This window comes from Sus scrofa, chromosome 3 (assembly GCF_000003025.6).
Source record: "Sus scrofa isolate TJ Tabasco breed Duroc chromosome 3, Sscrofa11.1, whole genome shotgun sequence".
Lineage (NCBI taxonomy): Eukaryota > Metazoa > Chordata > Mammalia > Artiodactyla > Suidae > Sus > Sus scrofa.
In genome coordinates, this window is record NC_010445.4 from 28,738,686 (window position 1) to 28,761,855 (window position 23,170).

At 46.1% G+C, this 23,170-nt stretch overlaps 1 protein-coding gene and 1 long non-coding RNA gene across 5 annotated transcripts in view; one reads left to right on the forward strand and one right to left on the reverse strand.

The window, feature by feature from the left end:
- Positions 1–23,170, forward strand: part of PARN (poly(A)-specific ribonuclease) — a 185,699-nt gene that overhangs the window by 121,878 nt on the left and 40,651 nt on the right. For all 3 annotated transcript variants that reach the window (XM_021086564.1, XM_021086561.1, XM_021086563.1), the window contains one exon: positions 15,704–15,893. In XM_021086564.1, the coding sequence (XP_020942223.1) occupies positions 15,704–15,893 (190 nt within the window). The remainder of the gene's footprint in view (positions 1–15,703; positions 15,894–23,170) is intronic.
- LOC110259925 lies at positions 544–4,399 on the reverse strand. Of its 2 annotated transcripts, XR_002342408.1 has the most exons (4): positions 4,313–4,399; positions 1,721–1,834; positions 1,359–1,448; positions 544–1,031 (listed from the first exon to the last, which is right to left on the reverse strand). It is a non-coding gene; the product is annotated as an uncharacterized LOC110259925 (long non-coding RNA). The 2 variants fall into 2 exon arrangements; XR_002342407.1 differs by lacking the exon at positions 4,313–4,399 and having other exon boundaries at positions 1,721–2,905.

Below are 23,170 nucleotides of genomic sequence, written 5' to 3' on the forward strand. Positions count from 1 at the left end.
CTCACCGAATGGGACATGCTCCCTCTGGCCGATGCTCAAGCTCCCCGCCTCCTTCCAGCCCCTGCCCCCCTGCCCCTCTCTCCCTCCTGTCTTGCCTTTACCCGCCGGCTGCCGTGTGTATATGTTTGGCACTGAGTTGCTTCCGCGGCTCTCGACAGCTTTACGGGCTCATGTCAGATAACCTTTGATGCCGGCAGCAGAGGCAAACTTAAGGATGAAGAAAATGAAAAGTCTACAGGGAGATGATTTGATGACTTAAAAGGAGAAACATAATACAAATGCAGAATGAATGTGTTCAATGCCAAGAGGGGATGGGGCTTGAAAACCAACATAACGCTTACTCGGTTTTGTGCCGCGCTTTTGGGCTGTTTGGTTATCCGCAGGGTTTTAGGGTGTGGGCTACAGGTGGAACCCCCCAGTGAAATAAGTTAGTCATTGGGCACGTGGTCTCAGCCAAGACAAAGTAAAACTGATGCGCAAAATGAGGCTAACCTCAGCATTCTTTACGTCCCTGTTGGAGAAGGGTGTGATTCTTTGTGTACTTTTCTGAAGTCCAGCATCACCCATTTTAACGAATACGGCACATCGTCCCAAGGCCACCTGTGGCCTGAAGAGCACATTCCATTCCTTTGGTTATGAACCGACTCTCTCTCTCCAGAGGATGGGCACCGTTGAAACTGACAGCACTAAGGGCCTGAACGTAGCCAGAACACAGTTTGGGGCTTGAACCCAGATTAAAGCCAGATTGGGACTTAAACCCACGGTTTTACATTAGAATCACTTACCTGGTGTCTGGACTCACTGAGGTTCAGGTTCTTCATGCGTCTGCGCAGAAGGAATTCAGCGAGAGACAAAGTGATCGGCAAGGAACAGATTTATTAGGATAGGACACTTGTGAGAGATGCAGGCGGGCAGGCACGGAGGGTCTGCCCCCAGGATCTGGTGGGCTACAGTTTTATTACCCAAAGGGAGTGGGGATTGGAAAAGACCGCCTCTTCCTCTTTCTTCGAGCAGTAGCTTCTCCTTAGGATCTGTTAAGGTGTGTATTCAAATCAGCAGAAGGGTGCTCCTAAGACTCCTGCCTCTGGTCTGAACCTGAATGTAGGCCTCATCCCATCCCCCGCCCAACGTCCTGTGCCTCCACTGGTCAAGCAAGCCTGCCTCATTCCGATGGCTTTCTTGAGCAATTATTAACTTGCAGGGATCTCCCAAAGTCCCCTAAGTTTCCCTCTTTTTCTGTGGTCCCTTACTGGGATTTCTGCAGCTACCTGTGCCTACTCCATCCCTATCACACAGCCAGCAAGGCCTCCCTCCATGCAGGCATTTAAAGGAGGTTATGTTGGCATTTTTTCCCTCACCTTTTTGGTGGTGACAGGTCACAGGTGGGGTGCCCTGGAGACACTGAAGAGGCAAGTCGACATTTGATGTCGATTTCAGAGGTTCTCAGTCTGCAGATGGGTGCGGGGAGCGGGGGATGGAGGAGAGAACAAGGCAAGACTAGGAGGAGGGTTCTTTTTATGGGTAGCAGCGCGGTCCCGTTGTGAGAACCCTAGTGGGTTCCAGATGGGTCGTGTGGCAAGGAAGGGTGTTGAGCCGTAGACGGAGTTGTCTGTCCCAAGTACGGCTTTTGTGGAATTTCTGTGACCCCTTCTTACAAGGTAAGGAGAGGCCACTTTGCTTTCCGAGACCGATACCCTCCCTCCCAGGGGTAATGACTCACCCAGTGGGCGAGGTCGCTCAGCGCAGCCTGGCTGATAAGGGCTGGTCATTCTCTCTCTCCCCAGCTCCCCTCCTTCCCTCCTGGGTTTCACTCGGTTAAAGAATAAGCGGAGTCCTGAGGTGGAAGCGAATTCTTTTATCAAATGAAAACCACATCAAAACCTCCACAAAGAGACATTTAATGCAAGTGTAAATATTGCATCACAGCATCTCAGGTTGGCTTCTAAACAGACTTGAAGTGTTGCAACTATTGAAACCTTTAACTCTAAAAATGTGCTGCTCCGTTAGGCTTTTTGCAAACCTGGTCTGGGGAGAAAGGGTGATGAACTGAGGCGTCATCTCAGTGGCACTAATAAGGTGCCAGACTTCATGCTCCATGACCAGCTCAGACTGCCACGGTGAACAGTCCAAAAGTTTGTCTTGGTGTATGTGGGGGGACATTTATATTGGGTGTGTGTTTGTACCTGGCATCCGAAACATCGTTAGCGAAAACTAGTCCGGATTAAAGAACCCTCCTTAACTCCGACTGCAGACCCAGCCGTGACCTCCAGCCAGCAGCTCAGTTACACACAGGCTCTGGTTGGTGAATAGGTTGTGTCCTAAAAGTGCTTTTGTGGATGAACCTTTCAGAACACAAAGCGCATTGTCGCACAGAAATGCCACTTTGAATGGTGGGTGTCAGTGAGCTGTGGCTTGTTTCAGACTTCAGGTCAGGGCCCATCAGTGGGTCAGGAAATCAGTGCTAGTTGACACCAGTATGAAAAAGAAGGGAGAAAAGGAACAGAATAGGAAACATCAGAGCAGGTCACGTCGGAAAGGTAGGTCTTGTTTGGTGGTATTGTTGCTATTTAAAACCTACCCCGCATTGTATGCTGCCTCTGTGGCGTGGAAGGCTCCGTTGTAGGGGGAGGTTTTGTCAGCCATGGGCTGAATCTGGCTCTTTGCCACTGTCCAGCACTGTGATGTCAGGCAAGGGATTGAACTCTCTGGGTTTCCGTTCTGTCATATTCAAAATGGGGCTGTTTTGTAGAGGGAGGAGGAGATGAAGAGGTGTTTGTTAGGATTAATATATCACAGAGTTCCTGTGGTGGCTCAGCAGTAACAAACCCGACTAGGATCCATGAGGACGTGGGTTTGATCCCTGGCTCTGCTCAGTGGGTTAGGGAGCCGATGTTGCCGTGAGCTGCAGCCTAGGTCTCAGATGCGGCTCGGATCCTATGTGGCTGTGGCGTAGGCCAGCAGCTGCAGCTCTGATTCAACCCCTAAGCCTGGGAACTCCCATGTGCCAAAGGGGTGGCCCTAAAAATAAAAAAATAGGATATTACTGAATGTAGGGCAATATATATTAAGTTTATAAGTTTAACTTAAATGCATATATATAAGTATATAAATATATTAACTCTGTAACTTAAATATATTAAGTTTAGAGCTCCTGCAGCACGTGGTGCATGGTCACTTTTCAGTAAACCATGATCATTATTTATTTGTACTCTTTGTGATATATCTATCAGCAGACCTGAAAGATGCTGTTATAAAATAGTATCGCTAAAACCTGTACTGTTTAATCTTCCCTAGAGTGCAATTTATTCAGTGTTCCTGACATTTAGGATCTGTCATTTCGCACATTCTAGGAGGAGACCTTTGATTTTCCTTTAAATTATTCCTGTGTAGTTGAGACATCAATCTTAATTTTCTCCCATGAAGTGTGAAGAATGCTGCAAATTGCCTCGGGTCTTTCAGCTGTCTGTCAAGTTCAAGACTGTTCAGTATGGAACCGCTTCCCAAATCCCTATTTTCAGTTGTATGTTTTGTCTTTTTTGAAAAAGGTTTTCTCTCTGTCTTTGTAAGTGACTCTCCAACTTTTAAGCTTTTTTTGGAGCTCCATCTGCTCCTGTTTGACTCCATCATCAAATCCTTCTTACCTGCCCCCCTCTGCCAGCCCATCCTTGAAAGAGCTGTGTCAGCACTTGTGAAAACCTTTTCTAAGGGGCCCCGGTTTAGAGCCGCTGTCGTGTTGGCGGCTTTGAGGGGTAGGCGAAGGCTGGCGTCGGAAGCGTGGCAGCAGTCAGGGCGGCCAGGACTCACGTGCAGCGCCCCAGCTCTGCAGAGGCCCCTGCAGCTTACTCAGCCTAGTTCCGGGTCTGTAAAAACAGAGTTCCTGGGCGGGGGCCGTTTTGGGGAGAAAACCAGCAGGAGCAGATTGGTAACTCTGCCTGCCGAGGCGGAGCTGTCTCCGGCTGGGTCCTCCGCCCTGGGGGCGCCCTCCCTGTCCTCGGGCCACCAGCCCTGTGCTGTCAGGAAGACTCGCCCCCTCCACCCAGGAGACGCCCAGATGCCTAAAGCCCTGCCCCCGCCCCCCTCCTCTCAGAAGTGGGTCCGCCCCATGTGCTCTGGGTCCTCCTCAGGCCTGGCGCTGCCCCTTGTCCCTGTACCCCCACCTCTTCCCAGCAGCTCGGAAACCTGCTGAATCCTGCGTCTTTTCAAAAGGACCCCCTCCGAAAGATGCGGGTTCCCCTTTGCTCCTGGGGATTTCGCTGCTGTACAGTCTCCAGTGGTCTGCATTCATCACCCTCTCGCGGTGCCCCTCACTCACCCGGGGCCTTCGTGACCTCCGTGCCATGAAGCTCCCGGGCCCTTTCCTCCTCATACCCAGGCGCTCAGCCTTCTTCCTTCGTGGGTTCCAGAGCCCTGTACTTTCTAGCTTAGCCCTCCTGCTTTTCAGCCCACATCCCTGGCTCCCGTGCCTGCCCCGCTGCGTCTGTGTGGTGATGACATGCCACTGCTCCTCAGCTTTCTGCCGGCACGGCTTTCCTTACTCTGTGCCTTCTCCGTTCTGTACCTGCTTTCCCCTTCAGTCACGGTGATCTTGTGGAAACACCCATCAGAGCACGCCCTCCTGGTGACCGAAGCCCCATGGTGGCTTCCGCTGCACTTGGCGTGGCCGGAGCCCTGGTGTCGTGTCTGTGGCTCTGGTTTCACCGTCTCCCTGTTTAGTCTCCACGTTGAGGTCGTATTTCAATTCCTGAGTTAAGACCGTGTCTCTACACTCATATTGGTCACACCACAAATAACCATATGATATCTCATATGTGGAATTTAAAATACAACACAGATGAACTTATCTACAGAACAGAAACAGACTCATAGACATAGAGAACAGACTTGTGGTTGCTGGAGGGGGAGGGAGGGGGAGGACGGATGGGCTGGGAGTTTGGGGTTAGCAGGTGCAAACTAGGATATCTAGGATGGGGAAACAACAGGGTTCTACTGTATAGCACAGGGAACTAGATTTCTTTTTTCAAAAAATTATTTTTTAAACGATTTTTTTTTCTATTACATCTGGCTTACAGTGAAAACATTTTTTATTACAGTTGATTGACAATGTTCTGCCAATTTCTGCTGTACAGCAAACTGACCCAGTTATATATGTTCTTCTTCTCATATTATTTTCCAACATGTTTCATCTCATGTAATTGAATATAGTTACAGGGAGCTATATTCAATGTGCGATGATAAGCCATAGTGGAAAAGAATATGAAAAAGTGTGTGTGTGTGTGTGTGTATGACGGAGTCATTTTGCCATACAGCAGAAGTGAACGGAACATTGTACATCAACTCTACCTCAATAAAAGTTTAAAAAAAAAAAAGATTGGTCACTGCATGTTCCCTCTGCCTGGAGCACAGTTCCCCATCCCCAGTGGCTTTTACACAGGCTGCTTTCCCAAGCTTCAGTCTCGTTTCCTTAGGGAAACGCCCTGTGTCCTGGCCCTGCGTCCCCGGCTTGACCAGCTCCCCACTGGAGACCCCAGAGCACTTCTCTAACCCTCAGCGCACGCGTGGAGCTCTGTGCCCTCGCCCTCCCTCCCAGCGAACACAAGGACTGGGTTTCTCATTCAGCCCCAGAGCCCGTGTTGTCTAGGCACAGACGATGGCGTGTTTGTTCATGAATGAATGGATAGATGACTAAATGAACAAATGAGAATTTCATACATTAGTGGTTGTATTCACAGACAGGTGGAAGGATGAATAAATGCACAAGTGGGAACTAAATACATTTGTTTGTAGAGCAGTCAGCAGAGTTCTTATATGTAGTAAGTACTCAGTAAATGGTAGCTTTATTTATTTTTAATTGACTTTTCAGCTAGGCACCATGAAAAGAAAAAAGAAAACACAGCCCCAGGCTGATTAATGGAAGCAGTGCTCCTTAGTGACATCATTCATGAAATGCTGAGGCGCTTGGCAGGGACCATGGGAACTTAGAGCTTAAACAGCAGCCTCTTCCCCACCGTCAGCCTCCTGCCCCTCCTCATGCTAGAATCATCATTTCTCACCTAGATTCTTGCCTCCCTGGTGCTCCGCCACCAACCCGTTCCTTTCCTTTCCTCCTCCTCCACATTGTGAGCTTCCTCAAGGCAGAGGACATCCCTTCCTTCCCCCCACGCCCCAGTGCCCAGCACAGTACCTGGAGCCAGTGTTTGTTGAATGAATGAATGAGATGCATGTTTCTAAAGCAGACCGCCATGTCGTCAGGAGAGTTGGTGAAATTTAATGGACTAATTTTGGTCTCCGTTCAATTTTTAAAAATCATAGTTCAGATGTTTTGATTTCATACTTATCCACTCTGGTTAATATCTTGGTTGTTGTATTTCCCATTTTATTTCCACGTTTCTGCATGGGAAAGATTTGCTCGATTGCATCCCAATTCTGAACGATGGTGGCGTGCCATGAGATGTCGTGGGCTCAGGTGTGTGAGGCCCCCTCCCCTGAGCCCCCCAACATGATGAGCTGCATCATGCCACTGGACCTGTGTCACTGGACAGTGTCTTAGGTGGCTTAGATGTAGTCCTTTTTAGTCTGAACTATGTTTTGTGATTTAACAGCAGTAACCTCGTTAATTAAGCACCTACTCTGTGCCAGGCCCTAGGCTAAGAGCTTTGGGTACACACTCTCTGCTCTTCCTAATAGCTTTCCTTTGTGTGTGTGTCTTTTTAGGGCCACACCGCAGCATACGAGATTCGCAGGCTAGGGGTCGAATTGGAGCTACAGCTGCCGGCCTACACCACAGCTACAGCAAAGCGGGATCTGAGCCGAGTCTGAGACCTACACCGCAGCTCACAGCAGTGCCAGATCCTTAACCCACTGAGCAAGGCCGGGGATCCAACTTATGTCCTCATGGATCCTAGTCAGATTCGTTTCGGGTGAGCCACAACAGGAGCTCCCTTAATAGATTTCTAAGGTAGGTAGATAAGCCCATTTTATGGATTAAGAAAGGCGAGCCCAGGGAGGCTGGTGACTTGCCTCAAGGAAGTTAAGATTTGGACCGGATTTGAACCCAGACCCCTGTGGCCTCAGAACCTGTGATTTTCCCACTTGACTTAGTTGCCTTCCTTTGCATAGGTTTTAGGTGAATGTCACCATATCTGAATGTCAGCCACTGTCCAGTTTGTAAAGATCGTTTTCTTCACCACTTCCTTGGCCTTAATTAGAGACTCGGAGGTGAAATGAGGTGGGAGCCGTGAGCAGAACGAGGGGGTGACGTGGAGGGAGCACAGGCGTGACTCGGAGGTGGCAGAGCCAGGACGAGCCCCACTTCGTCTCTGGGTGCCTGTGAGGTTTCCTCTCAGCCTCATCCATCACAGGGCTCATGGCACCTGCCCTCCCAGTGCCAGCAGCCCGGCAGGGGGTGGGCCTTGTGTGGGTCTGTGAACGCTCAGCTGCCCTTGCCCTCATACTCCGCCCTTCACTTTTTTTTTTTGTCTTTTGATTTTTTGTCATTTTTAGGGCCGCACCTGAGGCATATGGAGGTTCCCAGGCTAGGGGTCGAATCAGAGCCGTAGCCGCAGCAGCGCCAGCAATGCAGGATCCGAGCCATATCTATGACCTACACCACAAGCTCACGGCAACACCGGATCCTTAACCCACTGAGTGTGGCCAGGGATTGAACCCACAACATCATTGTTCCTAGTCAGATTCATTTCCACTGCACCACAATGGGAACTCCTCCTTTTTTTTTTTTTTTTTTGTGGCCACACCCATGGCATGAGGAAGTTCCCATACTGGGGATCAAACCTGTGCCACAGCAGTGACACCACCAGATCCTTGACCCAGCTGCACCACCAGGGAACTCCAGCCCTTCACATCCTTTTAAGCAGGGTGCCCTGAGCGGCTTCCTTCTCCTTGATCTTCTTCTTTACTGAGTGTCATCTACGAGTCAGGTGCAGTGGTGGAGGCCTAGGGGAAGCAAAGATGGATGAACCCAGTCCCCCCACCCCCGCCTCTTCCTCTGTTGTCCTCTTTACAGGGCTTGGATCTCTTTCATGTGCCTTAGTTTTCACTCTTTAGCCTTAGTGCTTTATTTTTTATTTTTTATTTTTTTTGTCTTTTTGCCTTTTCTAGGGCTGCTCCCGCAGCATATGGAGGTTCCCAGGCTAGGGGTCGAATCGGAGCTGCAGCTGCTCACCACAGCCACAGCCACGGCAATGTCAGATCCAAGCTGTGTCTGCGACCTAAACCACAGCTCATGGCAATGCTGGATCCTTAACCCACTAAACAAGGCCAGGGATTGAACCTGCAACCTCATGGTTCCTAGTTGGATTCGTTAACCACTGCGCCACGACGGGAACTCCTAGCCTTAGTGCTTTAAAAAAAAAAAAAAATCACCTTCACTGGAGAAGTGAGAAGTGGTCACTGTCTGAGGAAGAGCAAGGGATGCAGATCCAAGCCCTGGGTCCCGACTGTGTGCCTGAGGCAGGGGTGTGGGCCTCGCTGGGTGTCCAGGGCCATTGCCTTTTTTTCCTCGGTGTTGCCGTGAGGCTCAGGCTTGGTGATGTGCTCGACTGCCACTGCCACTGCTTGAGAGTCACAGCCAGCGCCTCTTGTTTCCGGTCCAGGGCTCTTTGTCCACTAGCTCAGCCTCCATCGCGGAAGCGTCTGGCCCCATTGAGTAAATATGGAGAAAGAGCCAGAATTGAGGTGGGGGCCGAACAGAGCTAGAGCCCCTGACGTGCACTAGCAGGTTTGCACTTTATCTTGAAGCCCCTGCAGAGTGTTACAGAAGCAGATGGACTGGCAAGGGTAAAGCAGGGCTGTCATCTGGGCTGGCTGCCCCCCTCACCACTGGGCACCCTAGGGATAGCTGCACTGCGCATGCTTCTGGCAGACCTCCCATCCCTGTGCACCTTTGTACCCACCTAGTTCTTTGGGTGGGTCGAGGCAGGGAGGTACATCTAAGGTTTTTCCTTTTTTTTTTTTTTTTTTTTTTTGGCCATGTCCATGGCATTCAGAAGATCCCCAGGCCAGGGATCAAACCTATGACGTATCAGCAACCCGAGCCACAGAAGTGACACTTCCGAATCCTGCATTGTCCACACCACAATGCTGCACCACAAAGGAACTCCCCAAGATCATTTCTTGAACACAGGAAAATGTTCAGAGTGACCACTAGGGTTGAACGGTGTGTGTGTGCGCGCGTGCACACGTGAAGTTGGCGCTCCTGTAGAAATCCAAGATAAAACCCTTCATTCTCTCTCTGGTAAAAGTTGAGAAGTAGTCATGCTGTCGAAAACCCAAACTTGATCGAATTATCATGGAATATGGGAAAACTTCTGAATCCAGTAGGTTTGAATTTAAAGAAGCAAAGACAAAGCAGCATTTGATGCCCTCCTGGTGTAGGGTCGAGACCCAGAGTGCCCGGCCCCAGGAGGTGGCTGTGGGAGGAGTCAGGGGAGGCCTGGGGGGACCCAGTCAGAAGTGGGCGCCATCGAGCATTCAAACACACATTGACGGTGGGGCCTAGGGTTGGGTCTGCAGAGCTGGCAGAAGCCACTCTCAACCCGTGTCACTTCTGGCGATGGGCTAACATACCAGGTGATCGGAGAGATGCCTTCTGCTCTTGACACAAAACCGTTGTATGCAGAGGTGGACACAGAGGGGTTTGCCTGTGTTAGCGCTAAATGACCTGATCTAGTGCGGCCCTAAGAAGCGAATAAATAAATAAATGACACAGCCTGGGACCCTTCCAGTACACATGGTGCCATGAAAAGAATATAGCTTGCTTTGGATCCCAGCACTTGTCCTCCTTTGGGACCTTGAACTAGTCACTTCTTCTGAGCTTCAGTGTCTTTCTGCATAAAGTCAGGGTAATCCGTACAGATTTTCCATACCTGGCAGAGTATGGAGCCAGCAAATATTTCTCTTTCTTGTCACCGTTGGATTGATAAGCATAGAGGTGATTCCCTTAGGAACTGCCCGAGAACCTGATGTTGGCTGAGGTTAGCCCCTACAGAGAATGCAGGACGAGTGGTGTGTCACGGCTTTGGCTGTCCCCAGAGGCTCTCCTCCACCCACCCCACCCACCCCCAGCAGTGGCTGCAGTGAACTGATTTCAGTGAACTGATAACTAGGCTGCACACATGTCCTCAGCTTCCCGAGGAAGGTCTGAGAAGCCTGGCATTTTGGCAACAGTGCTTGTTTACAGCACACAGACCCTTCAGGGTCACCTCCTTATCACTGAAGATGTGGAAACCAGAAAACTCTTACCTCGTCTTGCAGAGACGAGTCTTAGACGGTCTTAGAAATGAAATGAAATGAAATGGCCCTTTGGAGTTGGACAGAAGGAACAGACGTCCTAAACAGTTTGTTTGACCTGTAATGAACATCCGTGAAACCACCACTCACCCGCACCTAAAATATCATTAAGAAATTACATCTTGGAGTTCCCGTGGTGGCTCAGTGGTTAACAAACCCGACTAGGAACCGTGAGGTTGCAGGTTTGATCCCTGGCCTCGCTCAGTGGGTTGAGGATCTGGCATTGCCATGAGCTGTGGTGTGGGTCTCAGACATGGCTTGGATCTGGCGTTGCTGTGGCTGTGGTGTAGGCTGGGGGCTACAGCTCCGATTAGAACCCTAGTCTGGGAACCTCCGTATGCCATGGGTGCGGCCCTAGAAAAGGCAAAAAGACAAAAAAAAAAAAAAAAAAAAAAAAGAAATTACATCTCGCTGTTCTTCTTCCCCATCCCATCCTCCCGACTCCCTGGCCGGACAGCTGCTCTCCTCAAAGTCGTGCTGACGCCTTTCTTGCCTTTTTTAGTTCTCTCTCTCTCCTTCCCCCTCTAACCCCCACCCCACCCCTTCCCTCTCCCTCTGCAAATCCACAAAATGATACCTTATTGTGCTCGTTATTTGCCTTTGCCTGAGGTTGAGCAACTCTTTATAACACTATCGCGTGATGTGCTCCTTTTTCTGTGAAATGACTCTGCGTGCTTTTCGTGTCTTCTGCCCGTTTTTCTGTTGGATGTTTGTTCCTTTACTGATTGGTAGGCGTTTTCAGGTATTCTGGTGCTAAGCCTCCACCAGTTGCACGGGTTACAAATACCTTCTCCTGGCTGGTAGAGTGTCTTCCCTCTTTAAAGTGGCTTCTGATGAACAAGTTTTCCTCGTCAGTGTAGCCAGACTTACTGATCTTTTTTTTTTTTTTTTTTTTTAAATGCTTAACGATTTTTTGTATCTTCATAAATTCTTTCCTACTTCAAGCTTGGGAAGATATTCACTTCCATTTTCTTTTCAAGTTTTCAGAATTTGCTTTTGACATTTAAGTGCTTCATCCATCTGGAGTTGATTTTTCTGCCGAGTGTAAGAATCCAGTTTCTTTTTTTTTTTTTCCTATGGATAAACAGTTTTTCCAGCTTTGCCTTTTCCACAGTGTCATGCTGCCTGTGTCAAAAGTCAAAGTTGCACAGATGCGTAAGGTCTGTCTGTGTCCAGGCGCTTCTCTCCCATTGGTCACGTTATCTCTGTTACTCTTACTACACCGTCGTTTTTAAGTATTACTGGTTTATAGTAAGCCTTTTTAGCTAGCAAAGCAAGTCTCTCTTCTTTAGTCTTCAGAAATGTTTGGGTTGTCATTGTTCCATTTAAGATTTAAGATCCAACCTTTCACATTCCACAGAATTATTGAGGTGTAAGTTATATATATACAGTGAAACATACTGTTCTGTTATATTGGTCTTTGTTTTAATTTTTATTGTTATTTTTGCTTTTTAGGGCCATACACCCGCAGCATATGGAGGTTCCCAGGCTAAGGGGTCTCATCAGAGCTGTAGCCGCTAGCCTACGGCCAGAGCCACAGCAACTCGGGATCTGAGCCGCATCTGCGACCTACACCACAGCTCACGGCAACACCAGATCCTCAGCCCACTGAGCGAGGCCAAGGATTGAACCCACAACCTCATGGTTCTTAGCCGGATTCATTTCCGCTGTGCCACAGCCGGAACTCTGGTTTTTGTGTGAATAAATGCAGACCATCATGTCATCATCACCACCATCAAGACATAGGGCCCCCCCTCCAAAAAAAAAATAGGACCCCCAGAATTCTCTCACCCACTTTGCGGCTGACCTTCCCCGTCTCACTGCTCTGTGTTCTGTTGAGGTTTTTTAATCTCATTTTTAATTTTTTCCAATGTTTTACTAACATGTTGGAATTTTTAAAAGTGAAATTGCATTAAAGCTATAGATCAGTTTTGGCTGGAATCTACATCTTACGTCAAGTCTTCTGATCCGCGAACATCATGACTCTCAGCTTAGTTGGAGAGAGTTTTTTGCTTGACAATAATGGAAAGTTCTAAATTTTTATGTTTTTTTTTTCACTCTCCACTAGGACTATTTTTTTTACTTTTTTCATTATTAAAATATAGTTGATTTACAGTGTTGTGCCAATTGAAAGTTCTAAATTTTTAGAAAAACGTCTACATATTTTAAGTAGTTCTTTAAGAATCCTGTGAAGGAAACATTTTGGAATTGTCGATCGACACAGACACATAAATACCCGCAAATATATGTCAGACTTGGGGCAATATTACATTAAAAAACGAAAATCCTGTTTTGGTTCCAGACCGGCTGTTGCTCACACAGCAAGACCATAGGCAAGCTGATGCTCAGTCCCTTTATCTGTGTGGTGCCTGGGATGCCCCTTCCTCTTGGGGCGGCTGTGGTGATTGAACCCCGTAAGGGGTGTGAGCAGACCCTGCCCAGGGAGGCCCAGGGTGGGCGGGGAGGCTCTGGGGGAGGAGCCGCTCTCACTCATCTGCAGGGAACTGGGGAGGGCCCCCACTGCGTTTGGTTTCCCGGTGGCTTTAACAAAGCGGCACGGCACGACCGAAAGCTAGCCCTGAATCATTTCCCTGACACATTTGGAGAAGGTTCGTGTTACCAAGCCGCCTGGCCCACGCTGCTGCCGCCGCCGCCGCCGCCGCCGCCGGGCGAGCTGGAATCGCTGGAGAACACAGCTGACAGCCAGTTCATTTTGCTGATTCATCCATTAGCGGGGTGGCTCCCAGCCAGAGCTTGGCTCCGAGATGAAAGGCCGAGAGCTGCAAAGCTGCTGGGCCTCGAAGGAATGCTGGTACATGACTGCCACGTGAAGGCCAGCGGTGACAAGTGGGCTGTTATTCGTTTCCCCCGTGTAGCGATCCTACTTCCACATGTGCTCCGATGAACTCGCCACCGTGGTCAGCGAGCCGCTGGTGACGTTCGTCCTCGGGGCTGAGCACCGCGTTCTTGGGAAACAGCCGGACGCTGTTCACTAGATCATCTTGGCTCCTTTATGACCTTATCATCTGCTTTGCTTTCATGGGGAACGTTGACTCAAGCCGACTCTTTTCCCGGGTTGTCCAAATCAAACTCGAGAGAGCGGCGTTATTGCAGGTGTCATCCCTGAGGGGCCTCCTTGCACGTAAACCTGCCCGAGTGAGGAACGAAACGCAGGAAAATCCAGGCGATGCACGTTGGCCGACGAGCCGCAGTACAGCATGGTCACGTAGAAGTGGCGGCTTCTCCTGTATCACCGGAGAGATGAACCTGCTCTAGCAGCTTGCCTCAGGCCTACGGGAAGCTCTCCATGTGACGGGTGAGCCGAGAGGGTGGAACTCGATCTGGTTTTCCCAGATCTCCAGCATTGTCCCTGGGACGGACACTCGGGGAGCAGCTGCTGGATGGACGCATGGATGGACGGCGCTTGTTGGTCATACACGTGGCTCAGTGGTTAGATCAACGGGGCAAGAGAGTCAGGGGTGCAGCCCTTTGAAAGCAAGAAAAGTCACTGTCTGGAGAAATAACATTTTCAGGAAAGGATCCTCTTTCTGGGGGTCTCCCATCCCAGTGACTTTGGTCAACAGCGTATCTGCAGAACTGAATGCTTTCTGTTCCCCTCCTGGGAGTGAGTCAGAGCACCCTGTTTTAGGCTCCCATTGCAGTAACTCGCCCTACTTCCTTGGGAAATGTGAAAGTTCTTAAATACCCTTAGTGGTCCCCCCCCCTTTTTTTCTCTTCAATTCAGGAGTGAGTATTTGAAAAGTTCAGCCAACTTAGTAAGGACAACTTTTTAAAAACAAGACTGGGAGCCATTTTTCTTTTTGTTTATTTTGCTATGCTCTTTAGATGGCTAACCATTTAGGGCATGACATTCTGTAGCTCCTGTCGTGCTGAGCAATTGCTGGCAAGTCTAGCTCACTTGGAGTGAAGAGGACAGAGTCAGGTGTGAGGTATGTGGGGCGTGTCTGCCTGTCTCCCACGTAATATTTGCTGAGAACCGCTCTGTACCAAGAGCTGAAGTGGGTGTACAGTCTAGTTTGGACGCTGTGGCGCATGTGCAGCTGCCCAGGTCCCAGGTCTGCTCCCACAGCCCCTCCCAGCACAGCCCGGCCCCTGCTGTCTTGCTGGTGGTAGCTGTGGGCAGGGAGAGGGCGCCCGGGGGGAAACCTGCTCACGCTGCAGAAGCCGGAACCAGCACGTGGGTACCCACCTGCCAGCAGGTTTCCATGGGTTCTCACACCCACCCTTCCTGCACCTTCCATCCCCCAGCCTCTCCGAGGAGGAGGCAGCAGGACCAGTCTGGCCTTGGTCAAGCATTAACACCAAAGAGAGAACGAGCTCCAGCTCTCAAGTGCTCCTGCCAGAGGCACATTACAGAGAATTAGCGGTCTTTAAAAGCAGAAGGAGAGGCTTGTCTCAAGTATTGTGGGAATATCTTCAGTCTGCAGCGTCCAAAGTGAAATGCAGAACAGCAGGAAGGGCCCCGGCCTTAGGGTCGAAGCGGCCTGGCTTTGCATCCCAGCACTGCTGCCGGCCTGTGCTGTGGTCCAAAATCATCCCCCAACGTCTGTGCCCCTGCCTTCTCATCTTCAATAAAGATAGTTTCTCCCTTGCGAATGCACCGTGAACAGCAGACATGTATGCAGAACAGCAGGGCACAGACAGAGTGGATCTTCAGTGTTTCACATGGTGGTCAGCACTGCTGTCACTGTTGCTTTTCTTTTCTTTTCTTTTTTTGTCTTTTTAGGGTCACACCCACGGCACATGGAGGTTCCCAGGCTCAGGGTTGGATCAGAGCTGTAGCCGCAGGCCTACACCACAGCCACAGCAACACCAGATCTAAGCCACGTCTGCAATCTACACCACAGCTCACAGCAATGCTGGATCCTCAAGCCAGTGAGCGAGGCCAGGGACCGACCCTGCGTCCTCATATACTAGTCAGATTCGTTTCCACTGAGCCACAACGGGAACTTCCCACTGTTGCTTTTCTTGTCATCTTTATTTTTTTAACCACGTAAGTAAGGGTATACCGTTTTCCCTTAGTGGTTTGGTTTTGTTTTTCATTTTCTTACTCTGGAAAGGAGGACTTTTCAAGCGATAATGTTGCCTGCAAGATAGCGTTTTATTTACATCATGCTAGCTCTTCATAGTGCAGAGCACTTTGCACACAGCGGGGGAGCCTGGGGAGCTGTGACTCTCTGTTCCCAGGTGAGAAGACTCAGGCTTGGAAAGCCTCTGGGACGTTCCCAAGGCCGCCTGGCTTCCAAGCGGCAGAGCCGGGATCGCAGCTCAGACCTGCCCCAGGACCCCTCTGACCACCTCTGTCTGGCCACCTTTCAGAAGTGACACCCCTGGGACTAAGCCAGACTCTGATCGGGATGTTTTCTTTCCCTTCTAGCTGTCAATACCAGCAAATATGCAGAAAGCTATCGGATCCAGACCTATGCTGAATACGTGGGCAGAAAACACGAGGAGAAGCAGATGAAGCGAAAGTGGGCAGAAGATGGTTGGAAGGAGGTTGAGAGGAAGCGGTCAAACAGCCAGTGCCTCCCCTACGCGCCGCAGAATCACTACTACCACGCCGATGGGTAAGCGTGCTTGCCGTCGATTTGAAAGGGCAGCGTTGTCTTAGCAAAAGCTCTTCTGGCGGCTCCTTACAAGATTGTGAGCAGCGAACCTGACTTGTGAGAGAGACTTTTTTCCACCTTCTCACGTAACATCAGAAGTTCCTGCTCCCTTAATTCATTCTGTGCTGTAGAGACCATTTCAGTTAACACTCACAAAACCCTGGCGAGGCGGGCGGGGTACATCTCCCGTGTTAGGGGTGAGGAAACAGGCTGCATGACTTGCCCGCCGTTCAGGGAGAGAGCCAGGGGGACAGCTGACCTTTTTCATGTCTGACCCCTTCCTTCTCTCAGGCTGCCACGTTCATGCTTCTGACTGATCGTCTGAACCCCTTTCAGATCCCCCGCAGACCTGGAACCACGTGCCTGCTGTAGAGAGTGAACTTGACACATACATCCTTTACTTACTCATGATCCTACTTTCAGAGGATAAATACTGCGGATATTTTAGGATCTTTGTGAAACTGTAGAACATAGGTATAAAAAAGAGGTTGGGGAGGGAGTTCCTCGTAGAAAGTTGCAAAGATTAGAATGGTGTGAATGAACAAATTAGCCATAATCCCACCAGCCAGAAGCAATCATTATTAATATTTTGGAGTTCCCGTTGTGGCACAGCAGAAACGAATCTGACTAGGAACCAAGAGGTTGCGGGTTTGATCCCTGCCCTTGCTAAGTGGGTGAAGGATCCAGCATTGCCGTGAGCCGTGGTGTAGGTCACAGACAGAGCTCAGATTCTGTGTTGTTGTGGCTGTGGTGTAGGCCAGCAGCTGTAGCTCTGATTCGACCCCTAGCCTGGGAACCTCCATATGCCACAGGTGCAGCCCTAAAAAGACAAAAGACAAAAAAAAAAAAAAAAAAAAAATCGCTCTTAATATGTTGGATTTCCCTCCATATGTTTAAATTCTTTTTTAGAGATTTTTTTTGAAATGAGGTACACATATCTAAAATGTATAGAGGAGTTCCCATTATGGCTCAGTGGTAAAAAATCCAGCTAGTATCCATGAGGACGCAGGTTTGATCTGTGGTCTTGCTCAGTGGGTTAAAGGATCCGGTGTTGCTATGAGCTTTGGTGTAGTTCACAGACAGATGTGGCTCAGATCTGGCATTGCTGTGGCTATGGCGTCGGCCAGTGGCTACAGCTCCAATTCTGCCCCTCACCTGGGAACTTCCATGTGCCGTGGGTGTGGCCTTAAAAAGACAAAAATAAAACAAAATAAATGTTTAACAGTTATATATGCCCATGTACCTATGACTCAGAGCAAGCCTTAGAACATTTTTATCTCCATCCTCTAAATTTCCTTGTGCTCCTTTTCAAGCAACTACAATCCTCTCCTCCCCTGAGCAACTATTTAAAGTTTCTGTCACTATGGATTAATTTTGATTATTCTTGAAATTTATAAAAAGTGGAATCATGTGGTATTGTGTTTAGCTTCTTTCACTTAGCATGTTTTTGAAATTCGTCTTTGATACTGTGTGTATTAGGAGTTCATAAATTTTTATTGTTCAGTAGTGTTTGATTGTACGATTATACATTTACCTGTTGTGTTGGTGGATATTTGGGTCACTTCCAGATAGAACTGTTAAAAATAAGGCTGCTATGAACATTTCTGTTAAAAAATTCTTATGGTCATATGTTTTCATTTCTCTTGAGTAAATATCTAAGAGTAGAATTGTTGGTTCCTAGGACAGGTGTATATTAAACTTTATAAGAGCTGCCAAACAGTTCTTCAAAGTAGATACACCATTTTATACTTCACCACTATTATATGAAAGTTCCAGTTGTTCCACATCCTTGTCAACTCTTAATGCTGTCGGTTTTTTTAATTTTAGCCATTCTAGAGGATATAGGATGTATTGCATTGTGATTTTAATTTGCATTTCTCTGGTTGACCACCTTTTTGTATTCTTCTTGACCATTCAGATATTTTCTGTTTGAGCTGGGTATTTTAAGTCTCTTGCCCACTTTCTAATGGTCTGTGTCTTTTTACTGTAGATGTGTAGTTCTTTTAATGTATTCTGGATACATATCCTTTGTCAGATATGTGTGATATAAATACATATTTTTGAGTCTATGGTAGTACATTCATTTTATTAGTGATGCGTTTGATGAGCAGATGTTTTTAATGTTGATGAAGTCCTTTTAATAGTTTTTTTTTTTTTATGGTTAATGGGTTTTTTCCCATCCAGAAAATCTTTGCCTACTTAATGTTGCAATACTTTTTTGTTTTCTTCTAGAAGGTTTATAATTTTAGCTTTCACAATTAAGTCTGACCCATTTCAACATTAATATTGTATGAGATAGGAATCAGGGTTTAGCTTTTTTCCATATGGATTTCTAGTTGTTCTGATAACATTTGTTATAAAGGCTTTTTATTGTTGAATTGACTTGACACTTTTGCCAAAGATAAATTGACCATGTATGTCTAATTCTTTTTCCACTCATTTTTATACCTATTCTTATACCACTACCACACTTTCTTATTTTCTGACTTTATAGTGAGTCTTAAAATCAGGTAGCATAACCTCTCCAACATTGTTGTTTTTCATACTGTTTTGAAAATCTAGATCCTTTCTATTCCACATAATTTTTTTTGTTTTGTTTTTTTGTTTTTTTGCCTTTTCTAGGGCTGTTCCCACGGCATATGGAGGTTCCCAGGCTAGGGGTCGAATCGGAGCTGTAGCCACCAGCCTACACCAGAGCCACAGCAACGTGGGATCCAGCCACGTCTGTGACTTATACCACAGCTCACGGCAATGCTGGATCCTTAACCCACTTAGCAAGGGCAGGGATCAAACCTTCAACGTCATGGTTCCTAGTCAGATTCGTTGACCACTGTACCACAATGGGAACTCCTATTCCACGTAAATTTTAGAATCATCTTGTTTGTTTCTTCTCTAGACCTGTTTTGTAGGTTTTACTGTTAGAAGTCTTATATGTCTTATGTTAATTTTCTCTAAATGTTTATATTATTGATTGCTTCTTAAATTTCATTTTCAAATTGTTCACTGCTTCTATATAGACATATAACTAACTATATGTTGACCTGGTATCCTGCAACCTTTGAAAATTCACTTAGGTTGAGTGTTTTTTTTGTTGTTGTTTGTTTGTTTTTGATATTCTGCAGGGTTTTTAATTTAGACAATCATGTTGGTATATTGGTAACAATGGTTTTATTTCTTTTCCAGTCTTTATGTCTTTTCTTTTTCTTGCTGTATTGCACCTACTAGTACCTTTGGTGTATTGTTAAAGTGGGATGAGTTGATATCCCTGCCTTGCTTCCAGTGTTGGAGAGGGGAAGTTAGTTCAGTGTTTCACCTTGAACTACAATTCTTAGATTGTTCATACAAGACTTTTTTTAAGTTGAAAAATTTCCTTTGTGTTTCTAAGAGTTTGTATCCTGAATAGGTATTGATAATTTTTGGATGCTGTTTCTGTATCTTTTTAAATTATCGTATGGCTTTTGCCCTTTGTTAATATTTTGAATGGCATTGATTGGTTTTTGAATGTTTAATCAGATTTGCATTCCTGGGAGAAATTCCGCTGGGTCATGATGCATTTATCCTTTTTAACTTATTGTTGGGTTTGTTATGTATTATTAAACATTTTTATGCCTTTGTTCATGAGGAATATTAGATTGTAATTTTTTCTTTTTTTATGTCTTTGTTGTTTTGGTATCAGGGTTATGCTTACTTCATAAAACCAGTTAAGAAGTTCCTCTTCTGTTATTTTGTGACAGTGTGACAATTATTGTTCAATTTTACCAGTAAAGACATCTGGGCATAAGGGTTTTTTGTGGAGTGGTTTTGGTTATGAACTCAGTTTCTTTAATAGATATGAGATCATTTAGATTTTCTGCTTCTTCTTGTATCACTTTTAGGAATTTGTGTTTTTCAGTGAATGTTCCATTTTATTTAAGTTGTCAAATTTTTTAGCATAAGATTATTAGTTTAAAATATTCCCTTATAATTTCGATATCCTTAGGGTCTATAATTACGTCCCTTAAAAAATTCCTAATGTTGGTAATTTTTATCTTCCTTTTTTCCTTGATAGGTGTTTATCAATTAATTCTTTCTAAGAATCCACTTTTAACTTTGTTCTTTTTCTCTCTTTTATTTGTGTCTACTTTTTTTTTCATTTTTCTATAGTCTTATTACTTCTTTGGCTTATTTTGGATTTACTAGTTATTCTTTGGATTCTTTGGATTTAATGTGTTATTCTCCCATTTTAAGACGGGAACTTAACTCATTGATTTTATGTGTTTCTTCTTTAGTAAAAGCTTTTAAAGCTGTGAATTTTCCTTTAGTTTTTGCTGAGCCACATCCCACATATTTTGATACGTTGTCTTTTCACTATCTTATATTAAAAAATATTTTCTAATTTCTCTTGTGCTTTCTTCAATAACACATAAGTTATTTAGAACTTCTTTGATAATTAGTAAGACATGTTTTATGGCCTGACATGTGGTCTGTCTTGTTGCATGTTCTCTGTACATGTGAGTGACCATTTTAAGTTATGTTGGTTCATGGTTTGTGCAACTCTTCTATATGTTTACTGATAGAGGGTTGGATTTTTTTGTTGCTTTTGTTGGGTTTGTTTTTTTTTTTTTTTTTTGGTCTGCTTTTTCTTTCAGCTATTGAAAGTGGTATGGAAATCTCCAGTTATGTTGTAGACTTGTTTATTTCTCCATTTATTTTATCAATTTTTGCTTCATATATTTTGAAGCTCTTTTGATGGGTATCTGCCCATTTGGAATTGTTATGTCTTCTTAATGAATTACCCCTTTTATCATCATGGAATATTTCTCTTCAGTTCCGGAAAGAAAATGTTTATTTTGCCTGGTATTAACATAGCTACTCTTGTTTCTTATGCTTGGTGTTTGCCTTTGACTAGCAACTTCTTTGTCTTTATAATTAAAGTGTGTTTCTTATAAACAGCTCAAGGTTGGATCTTGTTTTTTAATCCATTCCGACAATCCCTGTCTTTACATTTAATCTAATTAATGATACAAGTGAGTCTTTCTTCCATCTTGGCATTGTTTCCTTTTGTTGGTACTTGGTGCTTTTTCTGTGTCCTTCTGCACCTCTTTTCTGTCACTTTTTGGATGAATTGTGTGTTATTTAGTGTTTGCTGATTTTATAGCATCCCATTTTCTCTTTCCTATCAACTTTTTGCTTATACCTCTTTGTGTTATTTTTTTGTCATTGCGCCAGAGTAATAGTTGGCAAACTAATAGCTTATAGGTCAGATCTGACCCACCTGTTTTTACAAGGTTTTGGAGGGACACAGGCATGCCTGTTAATTTACATATGGCCTCTGGCTGCTTTTGCATTAGGATGGCAGATTTGGGCAGCTGTAACAGAGACCATATGTCCTACAATGCTCAAAATGTTTGCTATCTTCCCTTTCCAGAAAATTTTGCTGACCCCTGCCCTAGAGCCTCACCGTTCAGTGTGGTAGCCACTGACCGCACGTGGCTAACGAGTACTTCAGCCGCAGCTAGTCCAAACCGAGATATGTTGTAAATTTAAAATACATACCTGATTTTGAAGAATTGATTACATCTTAAAATCATAACATTTTAGATACATTGGGCTAATTAAAAATATTAAAATTACAGCCACAGCAACGCGGGATCCGAGCCGCATCTGCGACTTACACCACAGCTCACAGCAGCGCCGGATCCTTAACCCACTGAACGAGAGGCCAGGGCTGGAACTTTCAACCTCATGGTTCCTAGTTGGCTTCGTTTCCGCTGCACCATGATGGGAACTACTCTTTTTTTTTTTTTAATGGTAGTTCGTAGAAAATTTTAAATTGCATACCTGGTTCACAGTATATGTCTGTTGGCCAAGCACTGCTCTAGACATTATTATATGCCTCTCTCATGTATCACAGTTTACCTTCAAGTGAAAATTATACTGCTTCATGAACAAGGTTCTTAAAAGAGTCTCTTTCCATCTACCCCACGCCCCATCCTTTGTGATCTTTTGTGGCGTCTTTTGCTTCTATATTCAGTAAAACTTGATGTGCTATTGCATTTGTTCCTTTTTTTCTCTGTCTTTAAGACAGTTAATACTCTTTTAAAAAGAGGAGAGGGGACTATGGTAGGGGGGAAATGGCATAAGAGTAAACATAAAAATTCAAGCATCACGAGAAAGGTCCAGTTATGACTGTGCAGGGCCTTTATGGTTGACTCTGTAACCCACTTGTGTTGCCTCCAGAGGGTTGACTGTGAGACCTTGGGAGACACATCACAACAGCTGAGCTTCTAGGGTTGACTGTTAGCAGTGCTGAAGGAGGTAGATGCCCATTTTTCTGCTGTTTGCAGTGGTGTCGTAGCAGCAGGCTTCTCTTCTTTTCTGTCTTAAATTCAGGGCTCAGACTATTCGAGGATTTTATAGTCGATAACTAGACAAAAGATAGGATTCAGGGTCTGGAAATTGGACCAGACATAAATTTGCTTGAGAAGGAAGAAGCAGGTTTGGTTTGGTGGCAGGAGATCTGAATAAGTACAGGTTTGGGGCATTTGGGGAATCTCCCTTTGCAGTGGACCAAACGCTTTTGAGATCTCTTTAACAGATATTTGGCTCCATAAGTAAACACTGATGTTTGCAGCAGCCCTGAAAACAGATGCTGTTACCATGCCCATGGTGTTAAGAATGTTCTATTATTAAAGCAAAGGGTTTTCCAGAGCCACTTTGCCCTTTAAGAGATTTGGTCACTCGCATCTATGGGTTATTTTGCTCTTTAGATGATTTTATTTCACCTGTTGGGAAACACCCTTTGGTTAGTCTCTTCCTTCTAGCTTTGCCTTTCTGTGAAACAAAGTTTCAGCCTTCCCTGAAAATGTAGTAGCTTCCTGGGAATTCCTGCTTAGGTAGGAAACGCTACAGCCTCTGTCAAAGCTCTGGTTTTCCGATTTCATCCCATTTTCACCTAAAGTTCTTGGTTTCTAACACATCATTGCATGTGCACAGTCCATTAGGAAACGAGAGGACAGTCCTTTAGAGACGAGAAGGATTCTCTTGTCCAGGACCCACGGCTTTGTCAGACTTACATGTTTATTCGCAAGGAGGCCCGTGGAGCCAGCATATCCCCGCGCCACCCCGCCCCCCAACTGAAAGACGCCTCAGAGACACAGAGGCCCGGCGTGGAAAGGGAACTGAGTTGTATCAGGCAGCTGCACAGCCAGGGCTCTAGCTTAGGCTCAGCTCATGGCTTGGGAAGGACGTGCTTCCTT